We start from the raw sequence: 23599 nt of genomic DNA, 5'->3' as shown, positions 1-23599 counted from the left end.
TTTTGAAGAAAAATAAACTTGCACTGAGTGAGTCAGGACTGATAAATCAACTCAAGAGGCTTCATTGTCTCACTGCTGTGGGATATGAGTAATTCCCACTTGAATCAAAGTGAGAGATTCATATCATATAGCAGAGGGAAAACTGGGTCCTTGCTTTATAAGGGAGATGAGCAGCCTGAGGGACAAAGGGCAGCTGATAGAGGGAAAGGGAAGGATGGGTTTCTGATATCTAAATTCTCAGCATTTTCTTTCTTTCTTTCTTTTTCTTTCTTTCTTTCTTTCTTTCTTTCTTTCTTTCTTTCTTTCTTTCTTTCTCTTTCTTTCTTTTTCTTTCTTTTTCTTTCTTTCTTTCTTTTTCTTTCTCTTTCTTTCTTTCTTTCTTTTTCTTTCTTTTTCTTTCTTTCTTTCTTTTTCTTTCTTTTTCTTTCTTTCTTTCTTTCTTCAGGAAATGGGCTTGAAAATCATGTCCAACACCTATATCAAGAAGCCGAGAGAGTGCACAACTACTGTGGCTATGACAACAACAGTGGTGACTGAGTTGGAGAGCACGGTCTCCGTGCTAATCAGACCTACATTTCTCACAAGTGAGTGCTTGCTAGCTATTCTTTCTGCCTCCTCTTACTTCTCCCTGGAGGGCTCAGTCTTATAGCTGAAACCAGCACAGAGTTCAAGGTAAGCAATCCATGCTGTGATTGCAAGTGATAGAGGAAAACAGAGAGACAAAATGTTGCTTTCCCCTGAACTTGCTTTCTGGGCTGTCTGACTGAGGGGTTGATCCCCCTGAAATGTCAGTGAACTGACTGTTGTTTAAGACATGTCTGTCATCTGATTAGCTGACATCCACACTTTGTGTCTCTGAGCCAAATAGAAGACTCATCTACTCTGAATATGGTTCTGAGGTTCCTATAGTAATTGAATCTTTCTTAAATAGTGTCCCTATGGCTGCTCCACTTCAGGTATGTGTGTGCCCCACGCGCCTTCAATCAGAGATTTTGATAACGGGGTCTGTTTGATCCGTGCAGGCACCTTTCATTATTACCTCGTGCCCTGCCCTGAAGCTATATAGTGCTGAGCAGGCAAACTGCCCTCAGTTCCTTCTCAACCGCCTCGGCCTGAGATGGAGCTTTAGTGTGTCCACCCGGAGCATGACTTGGCTAGATGTTGTACCTAGTTTTTAGTTTAGTCTAGTTTATTAGTTAGCAAGTTTAGCTTAGCTTGTTATTTTGAGGATTGTTTCTCCTCTCCCCTCTCTTACGGGAGGCTTGCCTTCCTCACTAGGGCATGCCTGGTTTATGGGGGTTTAAATGCTGCCCCACTTGTTGGGAGACCATCCCAGTTTGTGATGGCTCCTCGAAGTGCATCTGCTGCCTTGAAGAGTCGCACGTACCACAGAACTATAACACCTGTTTAGCCCTCAAATCCAGGGCAAGAAAAAAACAGCAAATCAAGTTGCAGGTTCTTGTGATGAAGCGTTCCCTCTGCCCCACTTCAGAGCCCAGTCAGGAGAACCCCACTGTACAACATTCTCCAGGCAGATCTAGCACGTCTTCAGCATTGGCTCAACACTCTCCTAGGAAGGAAATATCTCTAGAGACCTCTAGAAGTCCCAGAAAAATGAGCTCTGACTCCCTTCTTGATGAGTCTGCTTCCAAAAGACCTCACTCTCCCAGTAGCTCGACTACATCAGAAGTTTGATGTCGCAACCCAATACCGTAGAAGCGAAGAGTTCCTCCTGTACTCGCAGGGCCAGGAAACCCTATAGCTTATCTGAGAGCAAACATGGCTCCAAGAGAGCTTTGGTACCATCCGGAGAAGACAGGTATTCCATACAAAGAAGAATGGTACCATCGGACATAGCTTTACCCTGATGGGTTCATCGGTACCTCACAAAGCTCAGCCTCTGTTGGTGCCCACCTTGGAGTGCACAAAATCCTTGGTACTGTCTAGAGCTAGAGACAGTCAGAGCGCTGCATTGGTACTGCCACACCATTCAGTACTGCAAGAATTTAGGTACTCAAAGGACTTATCTATGGCAGATGAACTGGAGTCTACAGAGCTTATGGGCACTGAGTGCCTCTCAGTACTGAGACTTCTGTGGTCTCTGAACCCACATACATCCTCAGTACTATCTGACTCACCACGCTTTTCCGTGGGAAGTCCTCCACTGGATAAAGAAGATGATGATGGGGACCTCCCTTCAGTATCTTTGATATCAGTCCAGGGCTCTCCTACTTATCCACATGAGAACCCCTTCTCTGATACCTGAAGAGACACAGAGAGATGAATTTTGGGGAAGACAGCGTGGCTGTTGGGAACAACCTTGGATTCCACCCCCTCTCCTGCATAGGCCTCTGTGGCCATATTGGGATCCCTGGGGTGCTTACTGCCAACAATTCTCCAGGACCCTGAGCCCCACCCACCAGATGATAGGGAGATACCATCTTCCCCTCCCCAGAACATATCTCAACAGAAGGAGACATTTGAGGAACAGGAGGCTAGGGCAGACAAAGAGGCTATCCCCCAAACTACCATCTCATCTTCTTCACTTGATGAGGTGGTAATGTCTCCTCCTCCGTCAATGGCTGATAATTTTTTGCAATTCCAGAACTTCATAAAAAGGGTGTCAGGCTCCCTACAGATATCTCTCAAGGAGGTCAAAGAATTGCAGCACAAGTTGCTCAACATTCTTTGTTCAGCAACTCCAACCAGAGTTGACAGCCCTGTCAATGAAGCCCTTCTCAATCCTACAAAAATGATTTGGCATACTCAAGTGACCATACCACCAACATGCAAAGGGATGATAAAAAATATTATGTGCTCAATAAGGGCTCTGAATTCCTATTCTCCCACTGCCCTCCTAATTCTCTGGTGGTGGATGCAGTGAATGAGCAGGATAAATATCATAATAAGTCAGCCGCGTTTGACAAAGACCAGAAGTGCTTTGGACCTTTTAGGGAGAAATTCCTATTTATCTGCAACCCTAAAATTCCGTATTGTGAATTACCAGGCACTCATGGTGAAATATAATTACATGAACTATACAAAATTAATATCTTTACTTCAGCACTTTCCCTCAGACCAAAGGAAACAGTTTCAAGCCACCATAGGAGTGGCTTGTCTCCAATAAGAGACAAACTTGTTGAAAGTCTCTGGGTAAGGATAAAAGTGTAAAAAAGAAGGGTGATGTCATAATAGGAGTCAACTATAGACCTCTAACCAGGAAGAAGATGTGGATGAAGGTTTTTTTAAACAACTAACAAAATCATCCAAAGCACAGGACTTGGTGGTGATGGGGGACTTCAACTACCAAGATATCTGTTGGGAAAACAATATAGCAGGGCATAAATTATCCAACAAGTTCTTGGAATGTATTAGAGACAATTTTTTTATTTCAGAGGTGGAGAAAGCAACTAGGGAAGAGGCTGTTCTAGATTTGATTCTGAGAAGTAGGGAGGAACTGGTTGAGAATTTGAAAGTGGAAGGCAGCTTAGGTAAAAGTGATCAAGAAATGGTAGAATTCATGGTTCTAAGGAATGCTAGGAGGGAAAACAGCAGAATAGATAACGTATTTTGAGAGAGCAGACTTAGGAAACTCAGGGAGTTGGTAGGTAAGACCCATGGTAAGCAAGTCTAAGGGGAAAACAGTTTGAGACGGTTGGCAGTTTTTCAAAGAGTCATTATTAGAGCACAAGAGTAAACTATCCCACTGTGTAGGATAGATAGAAAGTAAGGCAAGAGACCACGCTGGCTTAACCAGGAGATCTTCAATGATCTGAAGCTCAAAAAAGAGTCCTACAAAAAGTGGAAACTACATCAAATTATGAAGGATGAATATAAAAAACAACACAAGCATGTGGGGACAAAATAAAAGCCAAAGCATAAAATGAGATTAAACTAGCTAGAGACATAAAGGGTAACAAGAAAACACTCTACAAATACATTAGAAGCAAGAAAAAGACCAAGGACAGGGTAGACCCGTTACTCAACGAGGGGGGAAAAATAACAACAGAAAATGTGGGGGTGGTGGAAGTGCTAAATGCCTTTTTTGTTTCAGTTTTCACCAGAAAGGTGAGTAGAAATTGGACATCTAACACAGTGATCACCAGTGAAAATGAGGTAAGATCTGAGGCTAAAATAGGGAAAGAACAAGTTAAATTACTTGTCTCTAGATCCGATGCTGCAGATGGAAAAGCGGTTCTCTCTTCAGTTCTGGGCTTCTTTCTGTGGCTTCCTTCTCCCTGTGGGGATACAACTCAGGAGTCACCTGAAGGGGAGCACTGATTGAGGCACTACTCCAAGAAAGAGGAGAGATGACTCACCCTGTGCAATAAATGTAGTTCTTTGAAACATGTGTCCCTGTGGGTGCTCCAAAACCTGCCCTCCTGCCCCTCTGCTTTGGAGTTTCCTCTTTGAGACTTTTTGGTAGAGAAGGAAGTGAGGATGGTTCACCTGCGCAGCTCTATATAGCCTTGGTATGGGGCACGAAGTAGTGAACAAACACTGCTAACGAAAATCTCCAGTTGAAGGAACATGAGGTGAACGCACAGCCCAAAGTTGAGTCCTAAGGCCGCACCTATCAAAGAACTAGTTACTACACAGAGTAAGTAACCTCTCTTTTGTAACCTCTAGCATTCCTTGTGAGTCTCACAACAGCAGCACCTAGGACCACCAGTTCTCCACTTGCACCTCCAGTTGAGGAGAAAGTTCGCAAGTATTTCCCAGAAACCTGGATGTGGGATTTGTTTTCGGTTGGGTAAGTAGAGCAGTGCCAAATTTGATCATGTTAGCATGATCCTGGATAACCAAAGATCCAGTCGGATTTTAGTGTTTTACAAAAGTGCGGGAAATTGCTGAGTCGCACACCTAAGAAAATGTTCAGATGAATATACTGTAGGTCCTTTAACTACCAGACTGACAGAAATAGGGTTTGGTGGCTGAAATTTCAGTCAGTTTTCTTTTGTTAGATGTCCATGATCATAAGAGCTTGAATCCATTCACTGGAGGCTGGTGATGTATGAATGCAGAGAAACAAACCTGTTGTAGCATTATGATGTTTGTTTGGTGTAAGAGTACAATATTATACTATCCCACTGCTGAGAGCAGCCTGTTTTAGCCCTCTAGGAACTGTCCTGCATTAGCCCCCACAGATGGACAGGATGAGCTAACAGAGCTATTCTGTATAACTCCTACAATTCTTTTGTTGTTTTCCTTTGTGTCTCAGTCTGGGTTCTGTTCAGATCACTGAGAAATAGGGCCCAGGTTCTGCTTACCCTGCCTGCTCTGGGGCAGCTGCCTCTAAATCCATCCTGCCACCCATTGTCCTCATAGAAGACATCCCTGTTATTCACTTAGTCCACATACATTCTCATTATACACATCTCTGGCAAAAATTGATTCTCTAGGGTCAACTCAACGGGTCTACCCTGTCATAGATTCATAGATATTTAGGTCAGAAGGGACCATTATGATCATCTAGTCTGACCTCCTGCACAACGCAGGCCACAGAATTTCACCCACCACTCCTGCAAAAAACCTCACACCTATATCTGTGCTATTGAAGTCCTCAAATCGTAGTTTAAAGACTTCAAGGAGCAGAGAATCCTCCAGCAAGTGACCCGTGCCCCATGCTACAGAGGAAGGCGAAAAACCTCCAGGGCCTCTTCCAATCTGCCCTGGAGGAAAATTCCTTCCCGACCCCAAATATGGTGATCAGCTAAACCCTGAGCATATGGGCAAGATTCATCAGCCAGATACTACAGAAAATTCTTTCCTGGGTAACTCGGATCCCACCCCATCTAATATCCCATCACAGGCCATTGGGCCTATTTACCAGGAATATTTAATTACCAAAACCATGTTATCCCATCATACCATCTCCTCCATAAACTTATCGAGTTTAATCTTAAAGCCAGATAGATCTTTTGCCCCCACTGCTTCCCTTGGAAGGCTATTCCAAAACTTCACTCCTCTGATGGTTAGAAACCTTCGTCTAATTTCTAGTCTAAATTTCCTGGTGGCCAGTTTATATCCATTTGTTCTTGTGTCCACATTGGTACTGAGCTTAAATAATTCCTCTCCCTCTCCGATATTTATCCCTCTGATATATTTATAGAGAGCAATCATATCTCCCCTCAACCTTCTTTTAGTTAGGCTAAACAAGCCAAGCTCCTTGAGTCTCCTTTCATAAGACAGGTTTTCCATTCCTCAGATCATCCTAGTAGCCCTTCTCTGTACCTGTTCCAGTTTGAATTCATCCTTCTTAAACATGGGAAACCAGAACTGCACACAGTATTCCAGGTGAGGTCTCACCAGTGCCTTGTATAACGGTACTAAAACCTCCTTATCCCTACTGGAAATACCTCTCCTGATGCATCCCAAGACCGCATTAGCTTTTTTCACGGCCATATCACATTGGCAGCTCATAGTCATCCTATGATCAACCAATACTCCAAGGTCCTTTTCCTCCTCCGTTACTTCTAATTGATGCGTCCCTAGCTTATAACTAAAATTCTTGTTATTAATCCCTAAATGCATGACCTTACACTTCTCACTATTAAATTTCATCCTATTACTATTACTCCAGTTTACTAGGTCATCCAGATCCTCCTGTAGGATATCCCTGTCCTTCTCTAAATTGGCAATACCTCCCAGCTTTGTATCATCCGCAAACTTTATTAGCAGACTCCCACTTTTTGTGCCAAGGTCAGTAATAAAAAGATTAAATAAGATTGGTCCCAAAACCGATCCTTGAGGAACTCCACTGGTAACCTCCCTCCAGCCTGACAGTTCACCTTTCAGTAGGATCCGTTGTAGTCTCCCCTTTAACCAATTCCTTATCCACCTTTCAATTTTCCTATTGATCCCCATCTTACCCAATTTAACTAATAATTCCCCATGTGGCACAGTATCAAACGCCTTACTGAAATCTAGGTAAATTAGATCCACTGCATTTCCTTTGTCTAAAAAATCTGTTACTTTCTCAAAGAAGGAGATCAGGTTGGTTTGGCACGATCCTTGGTCTTTCTCTTGCTTCTCATTTCCTACTGCTGGAGATGTAAATCTAGTTATCTATTGGCAGGTGATTTTCTCTTCTGTGATGAAGCATAGGGTTATTGTCTTAATAGTCACTGTGATGTCATCCACTAACTCAGCTACACTCATTCAGTGCAGAATCACTGCTACTATGTGTTGTAAACTTGGCATAGATTTAGGGCTGCCAACTTTCTAATAGCACAAAACTGAACACCTTAGCCCTGTTCCTTCTCCAGGACCCCACCCACTGCCCCGTCCCTTCTCTGAGGTCCCACCCCTGCTCACTCAATTCCCCCTTCCTCCATGGCTCGCTTTCCCCCACCCTTCCTTACTCACTTTCACTGGGCTGGGGCAGGGGGCTGGGGTGCGGGAGAGGGTGAGGTCTTTGGCTGGGGGTGCGGGCTCTGGTGTGGGGTCAGAGATGAGGGGTTTGAGGTGAAGGAGGGGGCTCTGGGTTGGAGTTGAGGGGTTTGGAGTGTGGGGGGGAGGGGCTCAGGGCTGGGGCAGGGGGTTGGTGTGTAGGAGGGGGTGCGGGCTCTGGGAGGGGGCTCAGGGCTGGGGTAGTGGGTGTGGGCTCTGGCCGGAGGTGCTTACCTCAGGCGGCTCCGGTGGGCCCCCAATGGGCTAGCACCGACTCTGAGTTCTGACTTGCAGTCTGCTGACACAAATGCTGGCGCACTGCTCCAGTGCTGTGGTGTGCTCCGGCTGGCTGCATGGAGAGGCTCAGCCAGAGCAGGGATTCCTGTGCATGGCCTGAGGGGAGTCCAACACCAGCCTCCAGCGCAGGAAGGCTCAGGCTGGTAAATATCCAGCTGGGAGGGCACAAATGCTTTGCCTCCCCACCCCATGCCTAGTGCTGCTCATGGGCGGTGTCGCTGCGGCTTGCAGTGCTGGGTCTCCGCAGGATCCTCACTGCCAGGGTGGACCAGCCACAAGGGGGGCTGTGCAGCACTGGCTGCCTCCCTCCGAGTTCCTCTTGGACGCGGTGCTTGCCCTTCATTCTTCACAGCCAGAAGTAGTGGCCTGGCTGGGGCTAGAAGCCATAGGTGGCGGTTCAGCCGGAGGATGAGTAACTGGGTGGCAAGCCGCCTAGGAGCTGGACTTGCTGGCCACTTCCGGGAGCTGCGCGGAGCCATGGCAGGCAGGGAGCCTGCCTTAGCCCCACTGCAGTGCTGACAGGAGCCGCCAGGGTCCCTTTTCAACAGGGCATTTGGGTCAAAAACCGGACACCTGGTAACCCTACATAGACTCTACAAGAAAGGACAGGACAGGACAGGCCCCTAACGTGCCCTCACATTTTGACTGTCTTCCTAGCACACAGGAGTGGGAGTCACGAGACTTTGATTCTATTGCTTGGCTCTTCCACTAACTCTCCCTGCCCTTGGGCAAGTCACTTCACCTCTCTGTTCCTCGGTTTCCTCACCTATGAAGTAGGAGTAATAATATTCACCTATGTTTGTAAAAAGGCTTTTAGATCCACAGGTGGTGAATGCTGTCTGTGAAAAGTGCCAGGCATCATTATTAATGAAATCTCTCTGGCTAGTGGCAGAATCTTGTTCTGTTGCTGTGAGCACCTGAGGCAGGGTACCCTCGCCCTAACTAAAGCCAGTCTGACTCATTAATAATCAGAGGCCAGAATTATTCCTGTCAGAAATTTTAACAGTGAAAGTTCCAGCTCGGAGCTCTACAAGGCTGGGTGGGGAATTTAGAGATTCAAAGGTCATCTACAATTGACTCCAAGTTGACTTCAATGGAATTTGAGGGTATTTAGTATTTTGCAGGATTGGATTATTTACTGATGTGTCTAACACAATTGAACAGTGAGTTTTTGAAAATTCTGTCTATGGTATGAGTGAAGAACAGAGATGGGCCCAAGCCACAAAACTGGGGATGTGGGTTTGGATCCAGATTTCAAAGGCCCCATAGTTCAGGTTGTTCTGATTGCAGTCATTGGATTGGGTGCTTTGGGAATAAGGGCTCTATGCCTTCTTGAGACATGACCAGCTGGTGCCTTCTAGTAAAGGATTTTATTTCTGCATGGTTTTTCTCTCAGTCCCACTGGAAACAGGGATGTCCCAGTCACGGTGCCTGACACCATCACTGAGTGGAAAGCGGGGGCATTCTGCATATCAGAGGTGGGCTTTGGACTTGCCCCAACCACGAGCCTCCTGGCTTTCAAGCCTTTCTTTGTAGAGCCCACACTGCCATACTCTGTGATCCGGGGAGAGACTTTCACCCTGAAAGCTACTGTCTACAACTACCTGCTGCAGTGCATCAAGGTGAGTCCTGCTGGTGGCTCTGTAAGGAGTGAGGGGTCAGGGTGGGTGAGAGGTCACCTTGGTCCCTGACTCACCCTGGGAGCAGGTGGGGATAGCATGTTGCTAATCATCTCCTGGACTGTTTGCACCCACTGCTGTCCCTTAGATCAAAGTGGCCCTGGCTGAGTCCCCAAACTTCCAGTTGGAGCCATGTGAGGGTTGCATCTACACCAGCTGCTTGTGTGCTAATGAAGCCAGGACATTTCATTGGAGAGTCACAGCTAAACAACTAGGTGAGGAGCATGGCGGGATGAGGGAGAAACAGCCAGGGAGGGGGCAATTGTGCCAATTACTGGACTTCAGTGCAGATTGCACTGGATAGAAGAATGGAGTATGTAGCCTTTTAGCTTTAGGGCATCAGTTGCCACCTAGCCTCAGGTCAGGGGCACTGGCAAGATCAGGAATGGGACAAAGCGCCATTCATCTCTAGGCCACTGGTTCCATTCATTGTCCCTGGTAGGTGACATCTATAGAAGTAATGGAGGGTGTTTTCCACAGGGGATGGCTGCTGGACAATCTGTCTTCTATTGTTTTTAGGGTCGGTGAACATCACCCTTAGCACAGAGGCCCTGGCCACCAAAGATCTCTGTGGAGGGGAGGTACCAGTTGTACCAGAGAGAGGACGGACAGATACACTGATCAAACCCCTTCTAGTCCAGGTCAGTTTGGGACTGGACTAAGCTCTTTTCTCATTGCTAAAGGGGAGGACATCTGAAATCATGTTTTGCTCAGCCCCCATACTCAGTGGGGTGAAGTTTGGAGTCTGAAATTGCCCCCTCTTATTTAGGGGAACTAACTGGCATCTGCAGGCCTGAGCCAGGGTCTAGCTGGGTCCCTCCAATAAGGATCAAAGGACATGCTTCATGCTTCTGAAGGAGGTTACCTCTACTTTATGCCAACCTCGATCCCTTTGTGCCCACTTCTGCGGGCAACCTTATCCCCCTCATGCCCTGGCATCAGGGCTTGCCTTGTGTCCATTGATTCTGCCTCCTCTATGCCCCATCTGAGATGCTGGGATAACGGAATGCAGCCCCTCACGTAGGCCCTACTGCAGAGGCCCCTCGCCTGGGAATCAGCCTTGTCAGGAGCTCTGAGGTCCTTGAGTTGCATGGAGCAAGAAACCAGACAGATGTCTGAAAAGGAGGGCTTCTCACATAAGCCTGCCATGAAAACACATGTGGTTCATAACCTATTTGTAACCCTATGTCTCTCCTCCCTCCACCTCCTCTCTGGTCCCCAATGCTGCTGTCTCCTCCCCAATAGCCAGAGGGAGTTCTTGTGGAGAAGGCTCACAGCTCCTTGCTTTGCCCTAAAGGAGGTAGGTGGGCTGCTCAGATGGGAAAAAGGGGCATAAGCAGGTGCAGGTGGGTAGGGGGGCTCTGTTGCCCTGGGAAAGTTGGCTCAGGAGCAGCCTTTGTGTTTTATCTGAAGGAGGTAGGTAAGATCACATCTTGTCTGTGCAGGGCCCAGTGCAGGATTGTTCCTTGTTCTTCAGGGTTTTGTCCAGTCGTAGCTTTAAATGATTGAAGTAATGGGGCAGTCACCCTTTCCCGTGGGGGTCACGTTTCCACTGTCTCACTGCAAGGAAATGCTTCCTCATATCCAGACTCAAATGTCTCCCTTTCACCTGACTTACCCCTTCTGAGGCCCCTTGCTAACCAATTCCTGGGTTTTCATAGACAGAGATCATGTCTGCTGCTTTGTCATCTTGGCCAAGCTATATAAGTTGATTCCAATTTGAAAGGCAATGGGAGCTCCCTCTGAATAAGTACAGCAGGACTGAGCCTATAATATAAATGTCCTTTCTGCTAGCGTAAGGGTGAAAGCTCCTTCCCTTAGGCAACTAAATATAGCATAGATACAGCTCTGGACTAATCCAGTCTATAGGGAACAGTCCTGCATTGGCCCCTAGAGGATGGACAGGAGGGGATTTCAGAGCTCGGTTCCCATCTCCATGTTTTCCATGGTTTATGACAAGGCCATTAGCAGAGTTAGAGAGATCTAGAGGTCCAGGTAAATAGACTAAACATGCCTTTACCTCTGAGGTTTGAACTGTGATGGAGTAACTGAAGCAGGAAGAATCAGGGAGGTTGCTCTGGACAGTGTGGGCAGCAGGGGAGAAGGCTCTTGCACCCACAGTGGGGGAAATAAAGTGGAGGAAGAGAGAAGTGAGGGCTAGGTGAGTGGAGGGGGCAGGGAGGAGAGCAGAGAGGGGGTCTGTGGGGTCGGCTGGAAGTTCCGCGGCGGGGTATGTGAGATGCGGGAGCATAGCTGCCTCTAGTGGGAGAGTTTTCTGGGGATTCTGGAGGCCATTTTTTCTGATTCTCTTCCTGTTTGACACCTGGGTCTCAGTAACTCCAGCGCAGGATTCTGTGTCCCTGGAGCTGCCCCCGGACGTGGTCGAAGGTTCAGCGAGAGCCACCATCTCTGTCATGGGTAAGGAATTCGGCCCTGGGCGTCGTGGGCAGGGGACTCTGAACTGACTCTGATCCAGACCCTACGTCTCTGAGTATGGCCCTGGGGAAGCCCAAACCGTGAACCACCAAAACTTCCACTGATGTTTGACAAAGTCCAGGCCATTTTCCTCCCATTTCCATGGCGGCGTTTCCAGGTTCCAGCTAGGACTGGATGCACCAAAATACGCAGCAGGAGAGAGGCTGTTCTGCTTGTGGGAGCCTCTGGCAGTGGCCAAAAACCGCAGCCGCTGCCCGCAGGGGATTGTAGGAGGAAAGGCCTGGATCCCCCCACCCCTCCATCTCCTCTCCCTGGTGTGTCAGCCCTGAGCGGTTCCAGTAAAGTCCGAATTACAGACACTGAGCTTCCGCGTTCTGATCCCAGCCCAGGCGCTGAATGCTGGGAAGGGAACCTTGTTCTCCCCCATCTAATGGACCATTCCACCAGTGAGAGGACCCACCTCTTGTTATAATGGAACAGTCCAACAGGGAGGTGGGAAAAGACCCTCCTTATAAAAGAATGCTCTACCTGAGAGCGAAAATACCGCCCCGCCCCTAAATTGCTTTAATGGTAAAATAACCTCTCGCACGCATGCACACAATGGAATGTTCTATCAGGGATGTGAAACAACCCGCCCTCTGAGAGTATTTGCAGTGGGAGGAGAAAATAACCCCCAGTGCAATGGAGCATTCCCTTTCCCACGATGAAAATAAACCTTCACTGTAATAGAATATTCTATGGGGTGGAAAGACCCCATGCAGCAATGGAGTCCTCCCAAGGAAAGGAAAATACCCCTTAACGGAAGGTTCCACCAGGGTGAGAACAACATCTCCATCCCCATACTTCAGGCTGCAATTCCACCAGGGGATGGGGCTACCATCACCATGCTATAGGGTAGGGTGACCAGATGTCCCGATTTTATAGGGACAGTCCCAATTTTGGGGTCTTTTTCTTATTTAGGCTCCTGTTACCCTCCACCCCCACCCCCTGTCCTGACTTTTCACACTTGCTGTCCGGTCACCCTACCATGCTATAATGGAACATTCCAACAGGAGAACTAACCTCCCTGCCTCTCAGCCAATCAGGATTTATCCCTGTAGCACCATCTGGGTTTCTCTCTGCTTTGTCCCGCCCCGGCAGGTGACATCATGGGGACGGCGCTGCACAACCTGGACCGGCTGGTGCAGATGCCCAGTGGCTGCGGGGAGCAGAACATGGTGCTGTTCGCCCCCATCATCTACGTGCTGCAGTATCTGGAGAAGACGGGGCAGCTGACCCCAGAGATCAGGGAGAGGGCGACGGGATTCCTGCACAGTGGCAAGTATCCTGAGCCCAGCTCCACTAGTGTCCAATCTGGCACCGGCCATGCCAATAGCCCCTCTCCTGCACCTATCCTGTTCAAATCCATTTCTCTGTCTGGCACCCATGTAAATACCTGTAACAATGATCTTGTAAACACTTCATTACCCCCACTCAGTGACCACTCTGTAAATGTCCTCTCCCTGGCACTGGTGGGTGACAGTATAATTTTCTGCACTGCTCTCCAGGGTACCAGAGGCAGCTGCTCTATAAACACCATGATGGCTCCTACAGCGCATTTGGTACCATAGACCAGGAAGGTAACACCTGGTAAGTTCTGGGGTAGGTCTCTCATTCCCTGAAGTCTGGGAGCCGGGAGCCTATGAACTGGGGGAATTGGGTAGTCACTGACCCCTCAGGACTCTTCCCAGCGCTGCATGGGGAAGATTATATAAGATTATATGTCATGCTGTGAATTGTACATGCCCCCCTACTTCATGATAGGCCCATAGTGCCTCAGACAAGCCATGGGAATGCAGCCGCCTCTGGGATAGAGGACAGTAACTGGGCAGAGAAATGGGACTGAGCACATGACACAACAATGGGGGAGGGGTGCTCTGACCAAGGACTGACCTCCTCCTCCTGCTGCTCCCTCTTCCTCACTCACTCCTTTGCCTCTTGCTTTCTCTTTCTTCCTTCCTCTCTCCCTCTCTTTTATCCACATTTCTCATTCACTCTGTCTCTGTCCTCTCCCTCTCCGCGTCCCCCTCTTCCACGCTCTCTCTCCCCACCCCTAGGCTGACAGCGTTTGTGGCCAAGTGCTTTGGCCAGGCCAGGCCATACATCTTCTTAGATGACAGGAACATCCGGGATGCCCTGAGCTGGCTGCAGATTTACCAGTTGCCCAGCGGCTGCTTCAGGAGCGTGGGGAAGCTCTTCCACACAGCCATGAAGGTAATGATGTGGCGCCTGCCGGCCCCGCGCAGAACTCCACTGGCAGTCATGGGGCTTGACTCAGCTTGGCTTCCTTGACTCTTCGTCCCTCTCTGCCTTGGGGGGTTTTCAGTTCAGGGGAGGGAGGGGATTCAGGGGCCTTTATAGGGATGGAGGGGAGGACACTGGTCCCCATCCTGCTTGAGCCCCTCTCCTAGCTCTGGGTGTTTGTGCTTCTTGCAGGGCGGTGTGGATGGGGAGGTGCCCCTGGCTGCCTACATCACTGCAGCACATCTGGAGATAGGGGAGGCACTGAATGTGAGTATTAGGGCCCTTTCATGTGCCACTCCTGATCTCTGGACAACCTGAGTCCTGCAGAGCTGAGAGCTCAGTGCCGGCACTTCACTCACCTGCATGCCTTGCTGGGGTGGGCATGGGCAAGGCACTCCTCGGGGGAGGAGTTAGCACCTGCAGTCAAGAGGAGGGCACTGCTGGGGTAGGGAGAGAAGTCCAACCGCTCCACAGGGAGGGCACTGCTGGGAAAAGCTCGCAGTGCCCCATGGGGAGCACATCACTGGGAGGGAGCTCATGTGGATGGAGTCCTGTTGCTTTTAATCACACTAACATCCCAGTAGAGTCCCAGCGGAGGTACAAGGCATTGACCTGGAATTTGGTGGCTATTTGTGGAGGGGTACCGATGTGTACCCAGGCGAAGCAGCGTGAGGATTGTCCCAGGTGCCAGCATATGCCTTTGCATATCAACCCGTGTGCACTTGTACCTCTGTGTGTCAGCCTGCCTGTGTGTACGTACTCCCACACATGTGCATGATTGTATGACTGTGCAGCCATTGCCAGTGTGTACTTTCTCCCCCCACAGAGCACCGTGGTGAACAAGGCCTTGAGCTGCCTCACTAGTGCCCTCCCCAACGTTACTAGCACCTACACGCAGGCACTGCTGGCCTACGCCTTTGCTCTGGCCCAGGACAACCAGCGCACACAGGAGCTGCTCACTAAACTAGACCAAAAAGCCATCAGAACAGGTACCAGGACTGCACAGCATTGACTGACACACAGCGATGGGGCATGCCAGGGATAATGCGACAGATCAGAGCATGTGTCTTGCACCCCAACTCCTCCCGCCCCTGGCCTGTGTCTGGGCCCCCCAACCTGGGCTGTGACTGGACATTATGGTCCAGATCTTTTGAAAGAGCCCAGCTCCCAATTATGCAACAAAGCATTTGACCAAATTTTCAAAAGCACCTAGTCTGTTGGGAGCTGAGCTCTTTGAAAATCTGGCCACAAGCATCACAATGGGAGCATCATGGATCTGGCTGGATGTGCCCTTCTGAGCCACCTACCGAACTGCTGTGAGGGGAATCCAAGCCTCGGGGTTCCTCGGTCCCCAGGGCATTTTAAGCTTACAGAGCCTGAACAGTAAAGTACAGATCATAAAAAAACAATAAACATCTGGAACTGTAATAATGGCCATCGCTTTCTGTAATGTCTCACCCTTCCCTTCGCTGTCCTTAGGGACCATCAGTGGCCAGGGAGGAAGGCAGGGTGTCACCTGACTCAGGCAGGCTGTTACATGGTGGGTGACCTCTCTCCCTCATGGAGTCAGCTTCTGGGTGACCTTGCCCTCTCTTGCTGCACACTTCCAGTCTGGCTCCCTCTGTTCCTGTGTGTCTCACTATGTAAACCCCACCCTTTGTTCTGTCTTTTGGGTAACTTTCTACTGCTCCTGCCTTCCTACCTGCATTCAGAAGGGAAAGCTAAAACTGGTTTTCTAAGGATGCAGCTGCTTTTAAGCTTAACCTGTGTGCGGTCTAAGTATTCCCCTCTACCCTGTCTGCTGCATACCTGAACAGATCCTGTCAGCAGTGGTAGATCCACATATGTATAGGTATGCATGATGCAATACCTTCATAATACAACTTCACAATATCAAGCAGAATTCGTAAGTTGTACAGACATATTCCCAATTCATCACAGTGAAGTGCTGGGCTCTTTTGGGAGTAAACCCTTATTTAGGTGCCTAAATGGAAGTTGAGTTCTTTGAAAATCTGGTCCAGTGTGTGCAGGGCTGTGATATGCCAGGCAGAGGAACTGGGTAGGGAACAAGCTACAAGAATCATATTCATTACTCGTCTGTGTGGCTGCGTGGGGGGCATTTATCTGGCGGCCTGGGTGGCTGTCCACCTTGCACTCTGGGTAGTGGCCATTTCCCCAGCAATCTGGGTAGCCTCTTGTGTAGGTAGTTTTGGTGTATTTACCTAGCAGTGTGTGTAACTGCAGGTATTTGATGTGCAAGGTATTTACCTAGGAACTTGGGTCCTTCTGGTGTAATATGCAGTGATGGGTTTGTCACACAGCAACCCAGGTAGTTGAGAGGTATTTTCCCAGTGTTCTGTGCCACCCCAGGCAGTGGGACCCTCCCCCTCTGTGGGAACTAGAGTGAAGGGTTTGGCTGATTGGGTCACATTTACCCCATAGCAACTCTTACCTCATCCAAGGCCTGAGGATTTCTCTCTCAACAGCCTCCTGTTTTATTCCCCCTTTCCCAGGAGGGCAGATTCACTGGAGCCAGGCCCCCTCCCTGCCACCTAGTGCTGGTGTGTGGTCCCAGCCCCAGTCGGTGGACGTGGAGCTGACGTCCTACGTGCTCCTGGCCCTGCTCTCCAAGCTGAACGTCACTGGGGATGACGTTGGCACAGCCTCTGGCATTGTGGCCTGGCTCACCAAGCAGCAGAACGCCTATGGTGGCTTCGCCTCCACGCAGGTAACACAGGCCTGACGGCTGAGGGAGGTGATGGGCTGTGATCCCACTGGAGATGGAGTCTCTGCGTTGTGGCTGTGGGAATATGACAGTTATCAGTGCTCTGGGGTGTGCATACCTCTGGGTGCAGGGACCGGGAAGATGAATCCTGGAGCTAGTGCCCTGGAGTGCAGGGGTACACTGAAGCGGTGAATCCTGATTTCAGTGCCCTCAATTGCTGAGATCCCACTGTTCTGAGTGTTTCACGCTTCTGGCTCCAAAGAGCACCCCTTTCTGTCTCACATACAAACAGTGAGATGACTGTCTCTCTCTCCCCAGGACACGGTGGTTGCCCTGCAGGCTTTGGCCAAATACGCGGCCCTGACGTACAGCGAGAAGGGAGACTTGGAGGTGATAGTGAAGTCCAAGGGGAGCTTTGAGAGGAAGTTCCAGGTCACCCACAAGAACCGGCTGCTCCTGCAGCAAGCGCTGCTAACAGAAATCCCCGGGGAGTTCTCAGTGCAGGCCCAGGGCAGCGGCTGCGTCTATGCCCAGGTGAGACGTCCCTTCCATGGGGAGGGATGTAGCTGCCATGGGTGCCCTTCTTGCAGGGCCTGATCCACAAAACACATTGTCATGGTCAAAGAGAGCCATTTCCCTTGCTTACTCAGCAGCCAGGTCCCGGGGGATGCTCAGGCACATGGAGGGCTGACTAACAGCAGCTTTCCTTACCATCCCCTTCCCCACTGCTGTACCCCTGCACCCCAAGGGTGATCCTGTGACAAAATGTGGGTAAACATGAGGATGGCTGGTCTCACGCTGCTCCCGGGGTGCTAGGGGAACTGGAGATTGTGTGTAGGTGTGATGTTTGCCCCTAAAGGAGAAGAACCCAAGTCCCAGCTATACGAGGTGAGATCTCCTATAGCTCTTGTGCTAGAGGCCTGTGTTCCTGGGACTGAAACATCAGGGTTCTAGCCCAGCTCCCCATGTGTGGTTTATGTATTTGTTGTGTCTGGGGTTTAAGGATCTGAGCAGTAACTAGAGCCAGTGGAAGAGCACGAAATGTGATTAGGGAACCCAAGTGATGAGCTGGGTTCACTCTGATCCATGAGGACTTACTGGTGAGGTTATGGGGAGGTATTAGTGAAAATGGTCGAAATCTTGTCAGTTTTAAAAAGGATGTTGACAAATTGGAGCAGGTTCAAAAAAGAGCTACAAGAATGACCTGTGGCCTTGAAAGCCTTCCTTTGCCATGAAAGACTAAAGAAGCTCAATCTATTTAGTTTATCCAAGAGAAGGCTAAGAGGTGACTTGATCACAGTCCACAAGTACCCATGTGGGCAGCAGACTTCTGATAGTAGAGGGCTCTTCTATCTAGCAGACAAAGGTATAACAAGATGCAATGGCTAGAAGCTGAAGCTAGTCAAATTCACTTTAGAAACCAGGTGCAAATTTTTACCAGTGAGGGTGATTAAACATTGGAACGATTTATGAAGGTATGGGATGGATTCTCCATCACTGGCAGTCTTTCAGTCCAGACTGGCTATCTTTCTCAGAGACATGCTGTAGCTCAAACAGCAGTTATGGGCTTGCTGTAGCAATTACTGGGTGAAGTTCTATGGCCTGTGTCATGCAGGATGTAAGATGAGATGGTCATAGTGGCCCTTTCTGGCCCTAAAATCTAGGAAACTACTAAATCTTTATCTCCAAATGATGATCCAACTAAAATTCTCTGTAGCAGCCTGTCTCTCTCCTCTGCAGACCGTGCTGAGGTACAACGAGCCTCCCCCACAGGTCTCTGTGACCTTCTCTCTGCGCGTCACCACGCAGCTGATCGACTGCGCCGAGGGTGACATGCGCGTTGTCACCGTCCGCATCCATGTCAGGTGACCCCGAGATTTCCCCTGTGTATGCACCGCTGCCCTGGGACGCAGCCCCTGTCTGGAGCAGATGAGGGAGTGTCAGAGAGCTGGTTGGGTTTAGTGGCTGGGAGGGAGGGACTGCGCGTTTTGAAGAGGAAGGGGTGGAGGATGAATTTGGCAGCTGTGAGGGAAGGGGGAGGAAGGGACCAGGTGCTTCTGGGAGAGGCTGTAACCATGAAGTGTGGTTAGAGTTGACTTGCTTGTTGGTGGTGGGAGGAGGAAGGAAAGGTGCCCCTTTAACATCCTCCTAGAGAGAGAAAGCTGTGGGGAGATACAGAGAGGGGAGTTGCTGGGGAAGAAACGGGGAGCAGGGGGGACGGGACCTGTGTCTGTTCAAAGCAGGGAAATCATCTTAAACATCCTCCTACAGCAAGCAGTGTATGCCAAGGGACCATCCAGGGCCTGGTGCCTGCATGAGGAGGAAAGATGGGGTATGGAGGCGGTGGAGGAAGATTTATAGCCTCATTTAGCCCCTGCTCACAGGGTCTTTGACCATCTGCATCCTTCCTCTCTCCCCCTGCCCCAGCTACATCGGGAGCAGAGTCACTTCCAACATGGTGATCGTGGAGGTTTCCCTATTGTCCGGATTCAGCCTTGCTTCAGGCTCCCGCACATCAGTAAGGCACCTGGGGAGCAGAATGGGGGCATGGCGAAAGGGTCCCATCCGGTCAGTGCTGGTGGGATCTATCCTTAGCCAGGGGGAGGAGGCAGGATGATGTCACCCCCTGACTCCCTCGGACATTTAAACCCCAAAGCTGGGTGTAGAACCCCAGACACATGCCTTGAGAAGGAGCCCAGTCCCAATGACCCAAGCAGATCCCTGTCCCTCATCTCACAGGAGCTGAGCGACCATGTGGAGAGATCAGCCCTAATGAGGGGTGAGAGCTCTGATGAGGGCCCGGCTAGGGGAGGGGTAATAAGAGTCCATCTACTTTCTGGCTATAGGGGTTGCCAACAGGGAGGCTGCTCATGGCCTAGTGGGGGGAACATTTCAATAGGAATTCTCACCCTCGCCCCCTCAGAGACCCCACTCAACCATTACCTTTCCTCTTCTCTCCTGTTCCAGTTGCAGAGCAGTCCCCTGGTGAGGAAAACGGAGGTGAGCCAGAGCGGTGTCTCCATCTACTTGGACCAGGTAGGTCTGATTGAGATCAGGACAGGAATAGCAGGGGGGCTGCAGGGCAGGACTGAGGGGGACTGGCAGAGCTGTGTGGGGAGCCCTGGAATGGAATAGCAGGGGGGCTGCAGGGCAGGGCTGGGGGGCATTGGCAAAGCGGTGTGGGGAGCCCTGGAATGGAATAGCAGGGGGGCTGCAGGGCAGGACTGGGGGGCATTGGCAAAGCGGTGTGGGGAGCCCTGGAATGGAATAGCAGGGGGGCTGCAGGGCAGGGCTGGGGGGCATTGGCAGAGTGGTGTGGGGAGCCCTGGAATGGAATAGCAGGGGGGCTGCAGGGCAGGGCTGAAGGGCATTAGACAAGGCTTTCCATGGGTAGCCCTATCACAGCACCTGAGTTCCTGATTCTCATTAAATTCCTGCCCAGACTCCAGCAGAACTAGCACAGTCAGTCTCTGGAGCCAAATTTAGGGAAGTAATGAAATAAACAGCTCACCAGTGAAGCATCTCCTCTCCCTCCAACCCCCCATCCCCAGCTGAGCAATACGACTCAGACATATGCCCTGCAACTGGAACAGGAGATTGAGGTGATCAACCTGAAGCCAGGACACATCAGAGTCTACGACTACTACCAGCCAGGTGGGTTGCTGAGCCTCTGGGGCATCTGGGCTGGCGAGGAGGGCTTGTCTCTGTGCAGGTATAACTTGGATTCCTTGTCTCCCTGTGCAGAGGAGCAGGCCCTGGCTAATTACAGTGCCATCTGCAGCTGAGGTAGGTGTGAAGTCCATGGACGTGACTCTCTGCTCCCCTCCCTTCCCCCTCTGTGCAACTGGCACTAGCCTCTGTGCCCCTCACACAATGGCCCCCCCCCCAGGTTGGCACAATGGCCCCTCCTGCTGCCAGGAACAGCCCCCAGTGTCTCTGCGCTGGAAATGTCTGCCTTCCCAGCTCTCAGGGGCTCCCTCTCCCCTGTCATACTGAGCTTTGCAGTGGAGTCTTTAGTATACTCCCCACGCGACAGGGCATGTTCCTGGGGCAGGCACCACACCAATGACAGCAGTGGGACCTTGCTACCAAACGTTAGACCTTTGTAATGTGCTCCTCATGGGGCTGTGCATGGGGGACGTCTGGGAGCTTCAGCTAGTGCAGAGCATGGCTGCCCATGCGTTGCGTGGTGTGTCATGTCTGACATCAATACTCCATGATCACCCTGGCTCCAAGTAGTGTGCCCATGTGGAGTTCATGGAGTTCATGGTGCTAGATCAGAGGTGGGCAAACTACGGCCTGCGGGCCACATCCGGCCCGCGGGACCCGCCAGCCCAGCCCCTGAGCTCCTGGCCCGGGAGGCTCGCCCTCGGCCCCTCCCCCGCAGCCTCAGCGCGCTATGCTGCCGGTGTAGTGTATTAAACTGCTCCACGTAGGAATGTGCTACCGGTCGCAGTTACGGAGAGCAATTTACTACACTGCGCCAGTGCAACGCTCTGGGTGGCCGGGCAACGCTCTGGGTGGCGCAGCTGTAGCTCTGCCAGCCACCGGTGCTCTGTGCTGCATGGTAAGGGGGCAGAGAGCGGGGGGGGGGGTTTGAATAGAGAGCAGGGGAGTCAGGGTGGTGGTCGGGGGGGGGTCGATGGGGTCAGGGCGGGGAATGGGGGGGCTGAATGGGGGCAGAGGTCCTGGGGGGCAGTCAGGAAGGAGGGGGGGTTATATGAGGTGGTCGGGGGCAGTCAGGGGAAGGCATTCCGGGGGCAGTCAGGGGACAGGGAGCGGGGGTGGGGGTGGATGGGGGCAGGGGTCCTGGGGGGGCTGTCAGGGAACAGGGGGGTTGGATGGGGCAGGAGTCCCGGGGGGGGCCGTCAGGGGGCAAGAAGTAAGGGGGGGTGGATGGGGGCGGGGGCACAGCCTGGCACAGCCTCCCCTAACTGGCCCTCCATACAATTTCCGAAACCCAATGTGGCCCTCAGGCCAAAAAGTTTGCCCGCCCCTGTGCTAGATCATGGTGAAGAAAGCACTAAGTGGTTTGGTACCTGGCTCCCAGAGAGCCCCATTTCACTTTCTGGGCCATTCTGCTGCAGCTGAGAGAGCAGAGTCATTGGAGCTGGAACTCCTTCCGATTAAATGAGAGAGGTATTCTCATTGCGAGCCCACAGCTCTGGAATTCACTTCCCACCCCCGAGTCTGAACAGCTAAGTTCATCTTCCAGACACACTGCAAAGCCCATGCCCCTTTTTCGTACCAGCTCATAGAGGGGTCCTACATGGAGATGGAAGAGAGTGGATGGTGATTTGGGTGGTATTATAATTCCTTGCTCTCTGTCTCTCTCTCTATGCTCAGTATCATCTCTTCGGTCTCACCATCTCAGTCTCCTTTACTCTCATTTTATCTCTGATCCACTCCCCTTCCTAATTGTCTCCTGGGTGATCTCCCCCTCTCTGTTCCAGCACACAGGGAGGAAGATGTCAGATGGAAGTCGGGCTCCCAGCAGCAGGCCCTGCCCCCGTTCAGCAGGATTCCTGAGCTGTCCTTGCTGGGTCGAGGGGACAAGGGATGCCCTGACAGCCCCACCTGCAAGGGGCTGGGACATTGGCACTGGGTGGGTGGGGGATCTCCATGGGCTTCATATTGGATTGCAGGACTAGGCTCAGGCTAACGTTCCTCACCCCAGTAGCCATTTCCTGGTGAATTTTTTTATGTGTCTGATTATTTTTGATCATTTGAATCTGGGAATTTTCTTGAGTCTGAAAAGAATAAAAATAAAATGGAAATCACATACCCCAGACACTGCGGTATTTGATTGGACTCCATAACAACAGTCATCCTAGAAGAAATTTGTGGGTAATTTGTGAGGCTGACACTACTGGTGTGTCCCTGACATTCACTTCTGTTCTCCCAGTGATAATTTCATAGATTCATAGGCCAGAAGGGAACCATTGTGATCATCTAGTCTGACCTAGTGTATAACTCAAGCCATAGAACTTCCCAGAAATAATTCCTAGAGCAGATCTTTTAGAAAAAACATTCAATCTTGATTTAACAATTGTCAGTGATGGAGAATCCACCACAATCCTCGGTAAATTGTTCCAATGGTTCATTAATCCCACTGTTAAAAATGTATGCCTTATTTCCAGTCTGAATTTGTCTAGCTTCAATTTACAGCCATTGGAGCATGTTATACCTTTCGGTGCTAGGCTGAAGAGTCCATTATTAAATATTTGTTCCCCGTGTCGATATTTATAGGCTGTAATTGAGTTATCCCTTAATTTTCTCTTTAAGTTTTAATAGATTGAGCTTTTTGAGTCTATTTTCTGATCCTTTAGTCATTCTTATAGCTCTTCTCTGAACCCCCTTCAATTTATCAACAACCATCTTGAATTTTGGGCACCAGAACTGGACACAGTATTCCAGCAGCGATCTCACCAGCCCCAAATATGGAGGTAAAATAACCTTTTTACTCCTACTCGAGATTCCCCTGTTTATGCATTCCAGGATCACGTCAGCTTTTTTTGCCATCACGCTTGGAGTGCATGTTCAGTTGATTATCCATCACAACCCCCAGATCTTTTTCAGTTGCTGTTTCCCAGGATGGAGTCCCCCATCCTGTAAATAGGGCCTACATTCTTTGTTCCTATATGTACACATTTACATTTAGCTGTGCTAAAACACATATTATTTGCTTGCATCCAGTTTACCAAGCAATCCCGACAGCTCTGAGCCAGTGACCTCGCCTCTTCATTATTTACCACTCCCCCAATTTATGTCATCTGCCAACTTTATC

General features: G+C 50.2%; 1 protein-coding gene across 1 annotated transcript in view; it reads left to right on the top strand.

Moving 5' to 3' along the window:
* LOC141975025 (alpha-2-macroglobulin-like protein 1) overlaps nt 1-23372 on the top strand; it is a 37325-nt gene extending 13953 nt beyond the window's left edge. The window contains exons 17-37 of the mRNA XM_074935173.1: nt 446-584; nt 4630-4753; nt 9086-9311; nt 9457-9583; nt 9888-10009; nt 10614-10668; nt 11703-11786; nt 12945-13121; nt 13352-13433; nt 13901-14057; nt 14280-14354; nt 14914-15076; nt 16601-16815; nt 17131-17346; nt 18553-18677; nt 19240-19330; nt 19780-19848; nt 20364-20466; nt 20557-20598; nt 22266-22417; nt 23154-23372. Of these exons, the coding sequence (XP_074791274.1) occupies nt 446-584; nt 4630-4753; nt 9086-9311; nt 9457-9583; nt 9888-10009; nt 10614-10668; nt 11703-11786; nt 12945-13121; nt 13352-13433; nt 13901-14057; nt 14280-14354; nt 14914-15076; nt 16601-16815; nt 17131-17346; nt 18553-18677; nt 19240-19330; nt 19780-19848; nt 20364-20466; nt 20557-20597 (2391 nt within the window). The 3' untranslated portion in view covers nt 20598; nt 22266-22417; nt 23154-23372. The remainder of the gene's footprint in view (nt 1-445; nt 585-4629; nt 4754-9085; nt 9312-9456; nt 9584-9887; nt 10010-10613; nt 10669-11702; nt 11787-12944; nt 13122-13351; nt 13434-13900; nt 14058-14279; nt 14355-14913; nt 15077-16600; nt 16816-17130; nt 17347-18552; nt 18678-19239; nt 19331-19779; nt 19849-20363; nt 20467-20556; nt 20599-22265; nt 22418-23153) is intronic.
* Nucleotides 23373-23599: the final 227 nt, after the last annotated feature.

The sequence above is a fragment of the Natator depressus genome, chromosome 1 (genome assembly GCF_965152275.1).
Source record: "Natator depressus isolate rNatDep1 chromosome 1, rNatDep2.hap1, whole genome shotgun sequence".
Taxonomy (NCBI): Eukaryota; Metazoa; Chordata; order Testudines; family Cheloniidae; genus Natator; species Natator depressus.
Note: the sequence above shows the minus strand (reverse complement) of the source record. Positions and strands in the feature narration are given on the sequence as shown.